The sequence below is a fragment of the Melopsittacus undulatus genome, chromosome 19, assembly GCF_012275295.1.
Source record: "Melopsittacus undulatus isolate bMelUnd1 chromosome 19, bMelUnd1.mat.Z, whole genome shotgun sequence".
Lineage (NCBI taxonomy): Eukaryota > Metazoa > Chordata > Aves > Psittaciformes > Psittaculidae > Melopsittacus > Melopsittacus undulatus.
In genome coordinates, this window is record NC_047545.1 from 1,632,305 (window position 1) to 1,645,415 (window position 13,111).

Consider the following 13,111-nt stretch of genomic DNA (forward strand, 5'->3'; position numbering starts at 1 on the left):
CTGTTTGGAAAGCCAAATTTTTCCTCCTCCATTCAGGTGCTGCACGTGGCAAATGCACTGTCCTGTCTGCCAAGCCACAGAACCATCTGGCTCCCATGTCAACCTTTTGTCTCTGTTGCTTTTCTTCTCTCCCAAGTGTCCAGTTTGGGCTGTTTCACTGAGGATTTCTAACAAGTTTCACAGCTCTTTTTCAATGTTTGGTTTGTAAGAACGTTTTCAAGAGTCCTTCTACTATTTAAAACTCTTCTCTAGTCAGCAAATATTAGTCTCCTCTCCCTCTAGGCACACACAACCTGGGTTAATACCAACGGATGCAAAGAGGCTGCGGTGTTTATTTGCTTGTTTCAGGGCCAATACTTTATATGCAGCAGAATATTGCTTAAGTCAACATGGGGCTAGGAAGGGAGCACAGTGACTTTTTACTGTTCTCTCAGCCATTAAGATCACGGTGTTTTGCCCCAGTTCCTTAGCAAGTCTGACTTCCTTGTCTGCTGACTTAGAAACCTCAAGTCACAGCATCTCAATTTTAAGTCACTTAAATGAGAACATCTTGGTTTAATCTCTGCTGCAAACACTGAACAACAATCTGGTTCTACCTAACTGGCACCCCACAGAACTGGGTGTGCTGGTAGCTCCAAAGCAACAATAAAAGGTCACAAACTCTTCCTTGTCCTCTTGTTGCATCAATTCTACCCCAAAAGGCAGCAAAATCTGCAAGCACATGTGTGCTTGGAAGGTCAACAGGAAAAGCAATTTCCTCTGCCAGTGGTCTCAACCACAGCGTTGCTAAAAAAGGAGAAGCCAGCCTGGAGCATACAGAATGCAGAGCTCACCTGGAATTTCAAAGGAAGCCAACGCATGTGAGTGTACAAAGAGCTGAATGCAAACAGTTACTTCTTAAGTTTTTGCCTTTTGTGGTACAATTTCTGTATTACAGCCACAACAAAAATCCAATGTGAGTGCAACAGGGGCACAAGATGGACTAAGTCCCATCACAGGGTAACAACTTCCAGAGCAAGGAATCTGGGGGTGATGCTGCTCTCTGGCTTCCCAGGAACAAAGACTTGAGACAATGGCAATCACCCCCAGCAACCATCCCAGGAAACCTCCTCTGGAGCAGGGACCAGGCAACGCATCTCCATTGCAATCCCCAGGCCCACAGGGCACCTGGTACTTCCTTAGAGTAAAAAGCTGGGATTTTGAAAGCAGAGCAGATCTGAGCATGGATTTGGATGCTCAGAGTCTTCATTTGGAAAAGTAAGAATTTGAACTGTGTCGTGTCCCTGAGAGACATTCAAGGATTTGAGATGAGAACTAAAACTCCACAAAACACTAAAAAATAAGGGGAAAAGACAGACAGGAAGGAAAAAGCTCTAAAGCAACAGTGTCCCTTTAAGATTTATCAAGCCATTTACTTGCGAAGTACAAATGAGTGAGGTGGCTGAGGGGGAAGGAGGGGAGTGGTACCTGCTGCCAGTTCACATCTCAGTGCCTCCTGGTGACAAGCAGCATTGGGTCATCATTCTGCCTTTCCCAATGGAGCTCAGCATGCAGGCTAAGAGCACATGCTTGGAGATTGCTTAAATCACAGGCCAAGACAGTGCAAATAAACCACTGTCTGCATCAAACGAATCCCCCATACACCAGAAGTAACCACATGACAGACCACAGCAAGTCCAGGGAATCTGTACAGAGCTTCTTATGCATGTTCCAAACTGGGATGCATGGCAAAATCTGTATTTATGTGACAGGCCAGGCCTCCTTTGGAGCTGGGACAGTGAATCAAATAAATACTGTGCATAGCAAAGTGCTCCAATACGTATCTGCCTGGGCAAAAGCACTCCAGTCCCAGATACGTATCTGCACAAACCTAAGTGCTCGTTTACCAAAGAGACAGGAACTGCTCCAAAGGCTTCTGCCACAGCTCCGTTGTGCTGTAAATGCAAAGAACCAACATTCTCAGACACTAACACTCCACCAGAGGCAACCAGACAGGCTTCCCCTGTTCCAACAAGTATCTGCTGGCAATTTCAGCCTATTTCAGCTTGAAACTGAAAAACCTTGGCCAGATTCGGCCCTGGTTCAGATACACGGGTTCATGTTTTCACTTGTCACCATTGTTAGCTGTAACAGGATCACCACTGGGTATTTTCTGGGGGGTGTGCATGAACACTGTGCAAACCCTGGGGTTTAAGGACAAGTTGTTTCCGTCTCGTCCTTCAGTCACTTCATCAATGTTTAAATATGCACTTTCAAGCCCCCTGTTAGTTCCAGGACTAAAGCAATCTATGGAATAACTGTAATTAACGGCCATCAGGCACAGAAATACTGAAATGCTGTTGCTTGAAAAGAACAGGAACCAGGAACCTCCTTCCCAAGACACTAAAGACAAACCTTGAAGAGCTCAGCCCCTTGTGGAGTCAGACCCAGGACTCTGTGACATTACAAACCCTGCACTGCCTTCCCTGAAGGCAACCAGATTAAAACAGCCATTTGGTTCTCCTGCTGCACAAGACTCCAGCTCTTAACCTCCACCAATTCAGCTGCCTACATGGATTTCAAAAGGCAGTCAGAGGATGTCATCTATTTCTCTGTATTTATTAATACAGTCATCAGCAGAAAGCCACAAACTGCAACATTTTATTCCTGCCACATCCTTATGAGGGAAAAGGTGAATGTTACTACTCAAAAAGAGAGGACTCCTTTCTTTCTTTCTTTCTTTCTCTTTCTTTCTTTCTCTCTTTCTTTCTTTCTCTTTCTTTCTTTCTTTCCTGTCATCTTAATACCTTCCTCCCATGTCTGAGCAGATTTACCACCTCGCTGCTAAGATCCTGAAGGTTCTCACTGGCTCTGCACATTGAAGCTGTGCTGCTGAGCCCTGCTCCACACAGAGCAGGAACTTTAATTATTATGAGTATCCAAAATCAAATGACTAAAGAAATCAGGAGTCCCAAAAGCATCCATCACCTAATCCTAACCCTTGTACATCATCTTCTGCCCAAACATGCTTACTAACAGCAAAGTATTCACAGGAAACACTGACATTCTCTCTGTGGTGCATTACCTCTGGAGTCACAACAGCAGGGGAAAGAAAAGCCAGTACTTCCCTATATCTATTTTTCAGCCAGCCCAAAGAAAACAGACTATTCCGATACCAGTCTGTGTCCCATTCCCATTCTCCTCTCCCAAAAATCCATGCATTGCTTCTATGGAACATGCACCCCACCTGGGGGGTACCTTCTTCCACACCCCCACTGTGCTTTCCACATCACCTGGCATTATTTGCTTCCATCTCCTAGGTGAGGCAAAAATAGATCCAGACACAGCATTAACCAACACAAAGAAAGCAACACCCTACACAAAGAAAGCAACTCACCTGGAAGGGGAGATCCATGGCACTGTTCCCAATCTGATTCACATTTGGCAGTGACCCACCGTAGTACTGGCCACGACTCTGTCCCAGTTGCAAATATTGGGTTTTCTGCAGCTGTAACTAAAAGAAGAGAAGGAAAAGGTAAGGGGAACTCATTTGTTTTTCAGCTGCTTCAAGTGACTCAACTCGACAGCATGGCCGTTACCACCGAGAACGGACACCATCTATAAACAGCATGAACTCAGCTTCAGCGAGTGAATGTCAACCTCCTCTGCACAGCCCAGCTGGCAAACTGCCACCCCAGGTCTTGTGTGACAGTGTGAAGAGATGGAAGATAAAGCAACTTCATAGTCAGCAATCACATTTCATTTCCAACAAATAACCACCACGGGAAACCACATGGCTCTGTGTCACCTGTCCTTCTGAAAGCCAGGGCGTAAGAACCCGTCTCAGCCTGATCACGGCTCTAACATCAATGTGAACCAGCTGCTGTGTGTGAGACACAAATCAAAGTCATCTTCATTTAGGGTATTGAGGACACTGGTCAATGAAACGCTCAACCTTCTAGCAATCCAGGTGATGGAGATGTTACAGCAAGTTGTAGCTTTCCACCACTACATAAGAGTTCTGGCTTCTTGCACCAGGAAAAGCCCTGGATGAAGGGCAGAGATACAGGATTGCAAAGACAACCCAACCAAAGACAATCAGCAAAGAATTCCTTACTGACCAGGTGCACAGGACACTAAATGTGACACTCTGCAAAGGTTCAGTTAGTGCCAGGGATCACTCTTCAGTGCTGAATGAACCTCACTACTAGAATATTCCAGTAAGCGATCCCATAGTTGTACACGTTGCTGGTGTCCAAGGTATGCAAGAGAGAGCTGCTGTTTCTACTCTAATGTCAACTTATTTTCCTTGTCCCTTCTTTTGGAAGGCTGCACTGCTCAACAGCTCTTTAGTGAGCTGCAGCTTTTGATCCATCTCTTGTCATGGCCTCTCTCTGGTTTTAGTTCTGTAGCACCAATATTTAAAACCATTCAGATCATTCAGGTCTGTTGTTCTCACTCATCACATCTAGATTTAACATCACGCTGGTACCAAAGCCCTGTTTTACACTGATAAAGCAGAACTTGCAATCATCTGAACCCAAGAGCCCTGTTCCAAAGGATGCATTTTTCAAGGACTCAAGAGACTACACTTAAAGTAGCAAAGAAACGAGCTTACATAAGGCCCTCTCCTCCCACTGTGGAGGAGTACGTATTTTATAATGTATGTTGTTCCTCACTAGATGTCAACTGGCTGTTTTTGCACTCTGAAATGCAAGAACATTCCTAGATTGGTAGCAAAGAATTGTTTAAAGACTAAATGTTCAGAGCTTGGACTAGATGCAGGTTGGTTGCTAAGGTACTGTTGTGTGTACATCAACAAATCTGCTTTAGTTTCATTCAAGTCAACGCGAAGCCTTTCCCTCGCAATGCCAGGATTCTGAAGAGCAAAGTTGGGAAAAGCACTAGAAAAAGCAGGATCCCCCCAAATAGGTGTCTATTTACATAGCTGGGGTTGCTTTTCTTTACAGTTTCTTCAAGCAAAGGAAATGGCAGGATGGAAAGGAGTGGTCCTGCCTCTACAGCTTTACCACAGAGGCCCTGAGGTTGAGTGAAGATGTTTGTAGTGAAGGGAAGGAAGAGCTGGTGCTTTCCGTGTTGACAATGAGTCCTCTGATAAGCCAGCACTTACACAAGCAGAGATGCTGAGCAGTGCTGACAGTGAAGATACCACACTGCACACTGACAGCACCGAGACAGCACAGAGAAAAGGGACTGGTTTGCCTAGATCATGCCAATGCTTAGCATTAAGACAGTCCTTGAAGAGAGGAGGAGAAAACAAGATCACTCTGAACACTCTTTAAAAGCTACCCCTAGGAAAGCAACTCAAATACCTTTAATTCACAGAATCTCCCCTGGAAGCCACCCATTTCCAAACACGCACACAGCTGAGGGACTGAACTGAGCCAAAACTCACAACACAACTCGTGGAGATGACACCTCTCAGGGGCAGGGGTGAGCTCAGGAGCCTCAGTTATTCAGGCAAGATCCCACTCACAAAGCTCATGGGGTTTTGTCTTAACAAAAGGGCAGATAGATCCCTCAGCCCAGAGACAGAAAACATTCACAGTGTGCTGTATGAAACAGTTCAGAGACTCCACCTGGAAAGCTTTGCTTGTGCCATCTTTTGACACGCAATCACAACCCAGCGATAGATGGGACGAGGGAAAGGCTCTGTGCTGGTGTCACTGCATGAGCCACAGCCCCTCGAACACCGAGCTGCAGATCCCCAAAAGCACAACATCAGAACTAGCTGTGCTTTTCGCCCGGCCTGTACATATGGTTTTGTTGTTAAAAAAAGGCTTGCTTGGGATTTGTGCCAAACCTTGAAGTAACTGTTTCAACAGGTGTTGGGTTCTTTTAAAGAACCTACTATAAGGCACCCAGGAGGGGGTATTGCTTTATGGGTTTTTAATGCTTTGGCCTTCCCCAGCCTATACCTACCTCAAAGCATAATGTAACAAGGGAGGTCACGACCATTTGTCTTTCCACTGCAGTTAAACCATGGGAATGAGGAAACACACGAGACTGAGAACTACAGCACTTCTCAGAACCGGGCTCACTGAGTGCCTTTGCTCTATCATCAATTTTAGGCACATTACCTTCGATAAACACTTCTGAAGACCTGTGCCAAAAAGAACAAAACTGATTGTTTGTTATTGCTCTCATGTATCATGACACCAGCATGTAGATCTGCATTTGTTCCTCTCTTCAGCCTTTGAACAGTGAGTGGCCCCCAGACTACACAGTTTATTGGAGACCATCAACAACTGCCACTTGCAATCTGTGAAGATCAAGTGCAAGCAGAGCAGCCCAGCTTGGGAGAGTCTCACATCTTCACCTCTGTAGCTGGTAAGAAAGCATTTGGAAATACTGTGATGTTAAGACATTACAGGAAAATAAGCTCATGTTTTTCAATGCAGAGGATGAGCAAAAACAACGTGCAAATTCCACTGTCATGCTTTGAGGTAACTCAGGAGTCTTGCATCTCACTAAGGGGACCTATGCACAAAGAAAAGCAGCACTGAAAAGGAGAAGAGACATTGGTTGTGACTAAAATGAACACTTCTGCTTCTTCCTGTACCTTGTGAGGTGCGTGAAGTACATTGCACAATCTGGGGCTTAGGGTTGGGTTTGAAGAGGGGGATGGTGGGGCTTTATTTTAGAAGAAATAAGAAGGAAGAAGCCTTTCCTTAATAGAAAAATTCAGATTACTCTTCAAATGTTAACAAGTCTCATGACAACTCCAGCTTCATCTCCTGGGCTTACATTCAATTAGTGGCAACTTGCTTTCTATATGAATTCAGATAGTGAAGGATGATAATGAATTACTTAGTGCTCACCAGATACATTAATTTCTTGAACCACGAGAACTTTGTGACTCCACATTACAGCTTCTCCACTTATGTATTATGTGGCCAAGGTAACAGCTCCTTGACAGATGAAAATACTGTTAAGTATCCCAGGTCTTTCCTGAGAAAGCTTTTGGTAAAGAAAAGCTTTTGCTTGTTAAACCATCTTGTTCCTGCTTGGCATTCTTGTTCAGAAGATGTGTTTCCCAAATGACAGATCCTAACTGAATTGGTAATTTCCCCTCCACCAGCACATCTCTTCTGCTACTTAAAGAAAAACAGGATGATCTTAAGCTGGAAGTCCAATGTAAGCATTAGAAGTCATATAGCTCTGCACAAGCAGTTGTCTGGAATAGCTGGAAATGCTCCCCTACTGAGAGGCTGACACACTGTCTGTTCACCAGATCTGGAGTCATGATAAAACCAACAGATCTCTGCAAAGGTGCAGGAGAAACAATGTGCAAACAGCAGCAGCATCTTCACAGCAGCAGGAAGGGACTCATCACCTTCCCATGTAGCAATCAGGAATTTTGCAAGCAATTACATCCTAACCTCAGCTCACAGTGCAGTAACACGACAGCACCTTACTGTGGTGAATGGAACTGGGCACACAGCTGGGGAGAATCAACACTATCAGACCTAACACAAGCATTTGTATGAACTACCTGAACTGTTCTATTTAGATGGGGTTAAAGTTTGCTGGATGAAGTTGTGATTGGAGGGAGAGATTCAAGTAATACAATTAAAACTAGTCATATTAAAGGAGAGAAACATGGCCCTAAAAGGCCATCCAGCTTTCCTACAGACTCCCTAAGTTTCCAGAGCATGCAGATGGGAATCAAAGGAAGCATTTAAAATCCAACATTTCAACTTCTCTGAATTCTTCCCCCAAAAAATCCAGGGCAATTACAAACTTCTGGACAGCACTTCCCTGCAATCGAACGGCAAACCCAACACTGGGATTCAGTCCCAATCCCCCAGAATCCTTTCTGTCAAAATGCCCTTTTTTAATACATAACAATTTGATTCCCATAACTGTAATAAAAGGGTGGAGTGTCCGTTTGATAAAAACCCCCGAGAGATCTGATGAATACAGGAAGTAAGATTGCACGATAACTGCTCTGCTGCCACTTGCAGTTTTCATCTCCAGCTTTCTTCTGAACTGCAGCTTTGCACTTCAGAAAGCTCTCTCCTGCATGCTCAGGCCCATCAGCACAAAAACAAGTGTAGATTAACATGAAAAATGCAGTATTAAAGCTTAATTGCAAATTAAATTCTGTTTAAAGGATTAACTGGAAGTTTTAGAGGCTGCATTAGTTAAATCCTGTTGGTTCAAATCAGTTCAAAGCCTCCCGTTGGTCACGTCTGAAGTTACTCAGGAAGGCTTTCTCCTGAAGCACCCAGAGGCAGGACCTGCCACAGGAAAGGACAGGCAGTTGTCCAGAGGTCTTAAACTGAGTGGGATTCATCCGGCATCCTCAGGAACACGTTGCTATTTTCTGATCTCCCCATAGGAATGAACAAACCACCCAGCTCCTGGTAGCAAGGTCTCTGAAAAGGCACTGATATCACTATTTTTGGCCTCTACAGTAAAGCCAAAGACAGACAGTAGGGACCAGGTGCCCTTTTATCCTCAGAACTGGACTTTCTAAGTTACGCAGGTAGAGCAGCAAGAGAGAAGCTCTCCAGGTCAAGCATCCACTCTGCTGCTTCCCTTAGCAAGCAGGAGGCTGGGAGGCTCCCAACCCCCTCATCCCAAACCACTCATCTGGCTTGTTTCTCCAGTGTGATATTAAACACCACGTCAAACAAACCCTGAGACAAGTCAGTTACTCAGCGGAATCCCTGTGGAAGTGTTTTCTTCAAAGGGAGATTTCTTCCCATTCACAATCCTCATGTTGATAAGTAAAGCAAATAGAGACTTAAAAAGAAAGATAAGTTAACATCAGTTTAATGATTCAGTTATTGCATTTAGATTTAGTGGCAACAGAGCTGCCAGCTAAAACTCTCCTTATTACCCATCAACTATTACACGTAAAGGGTTCTTTACATTTGTGTCCAAGGTGCCAAAACCTATCCATCCATTAAATAACTGCTTTGACCACCAAAGAGCTTGGCTCCTCCCTTCCCCTCACACGAACTCTCTTCTGTTAATATCCAACACTGGATTAGAGTTTGAATTTGAGCTTGCTACCCAGCCACTTCCTAACATCATCTACATCAAAAGAACTGCTCATTTACTAAACCCACCCTCCAGGAAAGCTCTCTAGATTTATTTCACTAAATGAGAAAGGAGTCACAGATCAATAAAAAGAGCATCCTGGTAAGCCAAGGAAAAGAAAACCTAAATGTGAGCCACCATTTGGTTAATTATAGCAGGTATTCAGGTGCCAGTCCCTCTCTCCATCACCAGACCCAGAAACAAACTCATTAAAGCCAAGATCCTAAAATTAATATCAATAATGAGAAGACACAGAAAATCATTAGCAGAGAAGAGCTCCATGAGCAATGAAGGATGCAGCTCTATAACACAACCGAGCAGATAGCACCGTGCAGAACGGTCCCAGGGCTCTGCCTGCCTCCTCTTCCCCAGGACAAGCTACAGCCTTGCCCCTTTCCTTGAACCAGGCCTCTTATGACCTGAAAGAACTCTGGTTGAAGCAGCTGAGCTTGCAGAAAAACATCTCTGGAGGTTAGCTGGGTTTCTCTGAACTTCCTCACCCCACAGCCACAAACTGGACATTCAAAGCATCCACTTCTGTTTTCCTGCTTGCATCTGAGTGATTCTTCTATAAAATGAGGCTTCATCACACACACCATTGTAAAGATTCCAGTAGTTTTGAAGGACTCAGATCCCTCACAGAGTGAGGTGTGGAACGCTTCCCCAGGGGCTTCATTATCCTGCCAGCAAACCAGAGTTTGGCTGGTGCACCCCAAAGCCCAGAGCAACACATGACATGTGGTTAAATCCAGACATTCCACAGCCTCCCAACAGCCACCACTCTCTGAATAGGTGCCTGAAGAAGAGATGGGTGTCTATTTGCAATTGCAGCCTTTATCTTTCATTTTCCAAGTAATTACAATGACATCAACACCTGCCCTCCCATCTGAGTACCTGCAGTGTGTATGCGACAGATATTCCTCTTCAACCCAAAGAATGTCCTGGTAAGACAGGGATATAAGCCTGACAATGTCAAACCATGTCTTTCAGAGCACCTAAAGCTACTCTGCCTAACATAAAGGAAAAGATGTAGCTTCTTTGATAGAAAACACTGATTCTCTAGGAAAAGGCTTGACCACAGAGCTGAAAACTAGCTGGAATTACACTGAGGGATGCAGTCTATAGCCTCTCAGAGTTAATCCACACTGCAGATATTTCTCCCAAACCTGTTTTCCAAACGTGTGCTCCTCTCCAAATCAGAGCACATTCAAATGTGCCTTCTGCAAAGCAAGTGACATTGGGCATTTCTGTATGATCAACCACTCATGGCAACAACAACGCAAACACAGCACAGGGAGTAATGCTGGAGTAGAAGGAGCTTAGTTAGCTGCTTCACAGCTCTTCCTGCCTAATGGAGACAGACTGCACAGACTCATTTATCAAAGGAAAACAGAAGAGAATCCCTTGCATTTCTCTCATTCAGGCTGTCACAATCAGGAAGAAATGCCATCAAGCCAGATTTCTCAAGTAACTTATTTCCTGCAGTTTCAAATACTGATCCAACAGCAGCAGTGGATCCAAACGCACAGCTGTTCCTCCAGGAAGACTGCTAAAGGAAATGAAGTCTGAAGTTTAGAGGAAAGGTATAATCCGCAGTGATAGCAGCTGCTCCGTCTGGGTCACTTGGGACTGCAAGCATTCCATCAGCAGCTCTGTAACAAAATGTTTTGCAATGGGTTGGTGGTGGTTTTTTTTAACTTTAGGATGTTTTTATTTTCATAAAAGTGAAGTTTTTAGCACTGCTGGAAACAGAGAAGTGTGGACAAGCAGAGCAGAAGTTTCCCTTGTTGCCTCTGCCAATCACATTTGGCCTTCTCATGCTATCAGCACCCTCACACAATAGGTACTGCAGGGAGCATCCTCCCAGGCCAGGACAGGAAGCCAAGTGTCTACTACAAACTAAGTGAGAATTACCACGAGAAACTCCAGCCATATGGTATGAACTGGATTTGAACCCCTGCTCTTAGAACTGCTACATCATTGTTTACTCTTCCATCACCATAACTGTCATTTAAGTCACTTTCAAGTATTTGTTCCATTATCACATGGACGTGTCAGGACACAGACTCTGCAACCCAGCCAAACACCGCCATTAAAAACAGAGATTTCAGGAAAGAGAAGGGAAAAAAATGCATTTTTGCTGTTTTTTTTTCTCTTAGGGAAGGAATCTGTTGGAATTTAGCAGCCACAGAAGAGCAACAGCTTTGTCTCTGCCACACTGAAACACTTCACAACCACCTCTTGACTCAAAGCAGAGCTGCACACACAAGGCCAGCACTGCACTTGACTTTGACCAGTGGGTAGCTATAGTACACTACCCAATATACAGTTCAAGATCTGAGGGGGTTTCCACTAAAATACCCAAATTTTCTCAAAGACTTCAGAAATTACTAATAAATTAGGAGGTGACACATTCAAGGACCAGAACCAGCCTGTCCCTGCTCACAGGAACTGAGTACCAGGATCTGCAGGGAGGGAAAGGGAAGCAGAATCCTCCCCCTCCATCTCACAGAGCCAGAGCTTGAAATGAAACAGGAGCTCTCTCCAGACACCATGAAGAAACAAACTGGGAATCAGAAGAAGGGGTTTTCATCATCAGAGTAATGAAAACTGCTCATCAACGGAAAGGGGACAACACAAAAGCTAACTTGAGCTCTTACAAACCTCATTAAGCTTAAAGGTTATCTGATAGTGTCACACGTGTGCTGCAGTCCCAGTTGCTTACCAGTACAACCATGAGGTCTCAAAGGGTGCACGAACACCAGTGCAGGTCCCTTGAAGCTGCATAGAAGCCTCTTCAAAATTAAGGCAATCCTGAATGATTCTGTGCTTTGAAAAGGAAAAAGGAGATGAGGACCTGCAGTTCTGTGCCAATGCTAGCTGTCTGAGGAAGGTATTCCTAGCAGGTTAGTTTTGGAACTATCTAAAACCACCAGATTTTTGCAGCTAGCTTGTTCACAAAGCAAAGAACTGCCTCTGTTTCAAGGTGCAGCCATTATCATGGGTTCTTCCTCATCAAAAACCCACCTTGGTGACCAGGGCAGAGAACAGGAGAAAAAGCAAAGCCAAAAAGTTGAGAGGCAGCCCTAGCCCGTGGAGCTGAAGTGCAAAGTGTCACTACTAGAAACCAACTTCAAATAAACTCCCACCTTGTAATAGAGCTTTGCTAAAACCATTATAGTCCAGGCAAACACATTTCATTCATAAGAGCTGAGATATTATATATTGATCAGCAAAGCTTCAAGAGGAATCATCTGAATCCCTGCTCACTAGCGATCACTGCACTTTTAGCACTCCAAGAGAGCCAATTATTACTCATGAGTTCATGTTTTCTTCACCTTCCTGTTGAAGAGATTATTTAAGACCTCAAATCACTTAACTGGATTGTTTTGTCCTGTTATGAGTCATCTACAAATTCCAAGGCACCATTAGATTCTCCTTCAGGAGCTGCAACCAACTCCCCAGATTGCCTCAGCTATAAAACCGTGAGGAAACGGGGTTATAAAAACTCCACACGGCCTCAGACCAATCCCCCAGGTGTCCTCTAGAATTCATGTGAAAGTGAAGAGCTCTCACCCCCCAATGTACACTTATTACTCCTAACCCCCCCCCAAATCCACACTGCACTCAAATCACAAACCCTTTTCTTGTGAACCCAGACAGAACAAACCAGAAAGCTTAACTTGTGTGAAAGAGGGAGGGAGAGGGAAGCAAGCAGCAGCATTTAACTCTGCAATTGGCATTATTTAACTCTTGATTTCTGGTTTGCACCAGCAGAACTTCTTTAAGCATTAACTGCCTTTATTAACTCTTTGCTGTCTGGGGGTTTGCAGGCAAAAGAATCAGTAAGAACACACGTGGAAGAACTTGAATAAATGAAGTCATAACAATAAATAATACCATTTAATACTCAGGCTGTCACTTGTGCTTAAAAACACTTTGCTATTTCTGGTGAACAAAGGTTTAGTGTTTAAAACTTAACAGTCACAACTGAGTAGCAAGTAAAAACAGGATACAGCACAACTACAGACTTAAAATAGTGACTATTCTTCAGAGTTGT

The 13,111-nt window shown here is 44.2% G+C and overlaps 1 protein-coding gene across 3 annotated transcripts in view; it reads right to left on the reverse strand.

Moving 5' to 3' along the window:
* The window catches only part of CRTC1 (CREB regulated transcription coactivator 1), a 46,611-nt gene that overhangs the window by 24,737 nt on the left and 8,763 nt on the right, over window positions 1-13,111 (reverse strand). For all 3 annotated transcript variants that reach the window (XM_034070680.1, XM_034070681.1, XM_034070679.1), the window contains exon 2: window positions 3,377-3,493. In XM_034070680.1, the coding sequence (XP_033926571.1) occupies window positions 3,377-3,493 (117 nt within the window). The remainder of the gene's footprint in view (window positions 1-3,376; window positions 3,494-13,111) is intronic.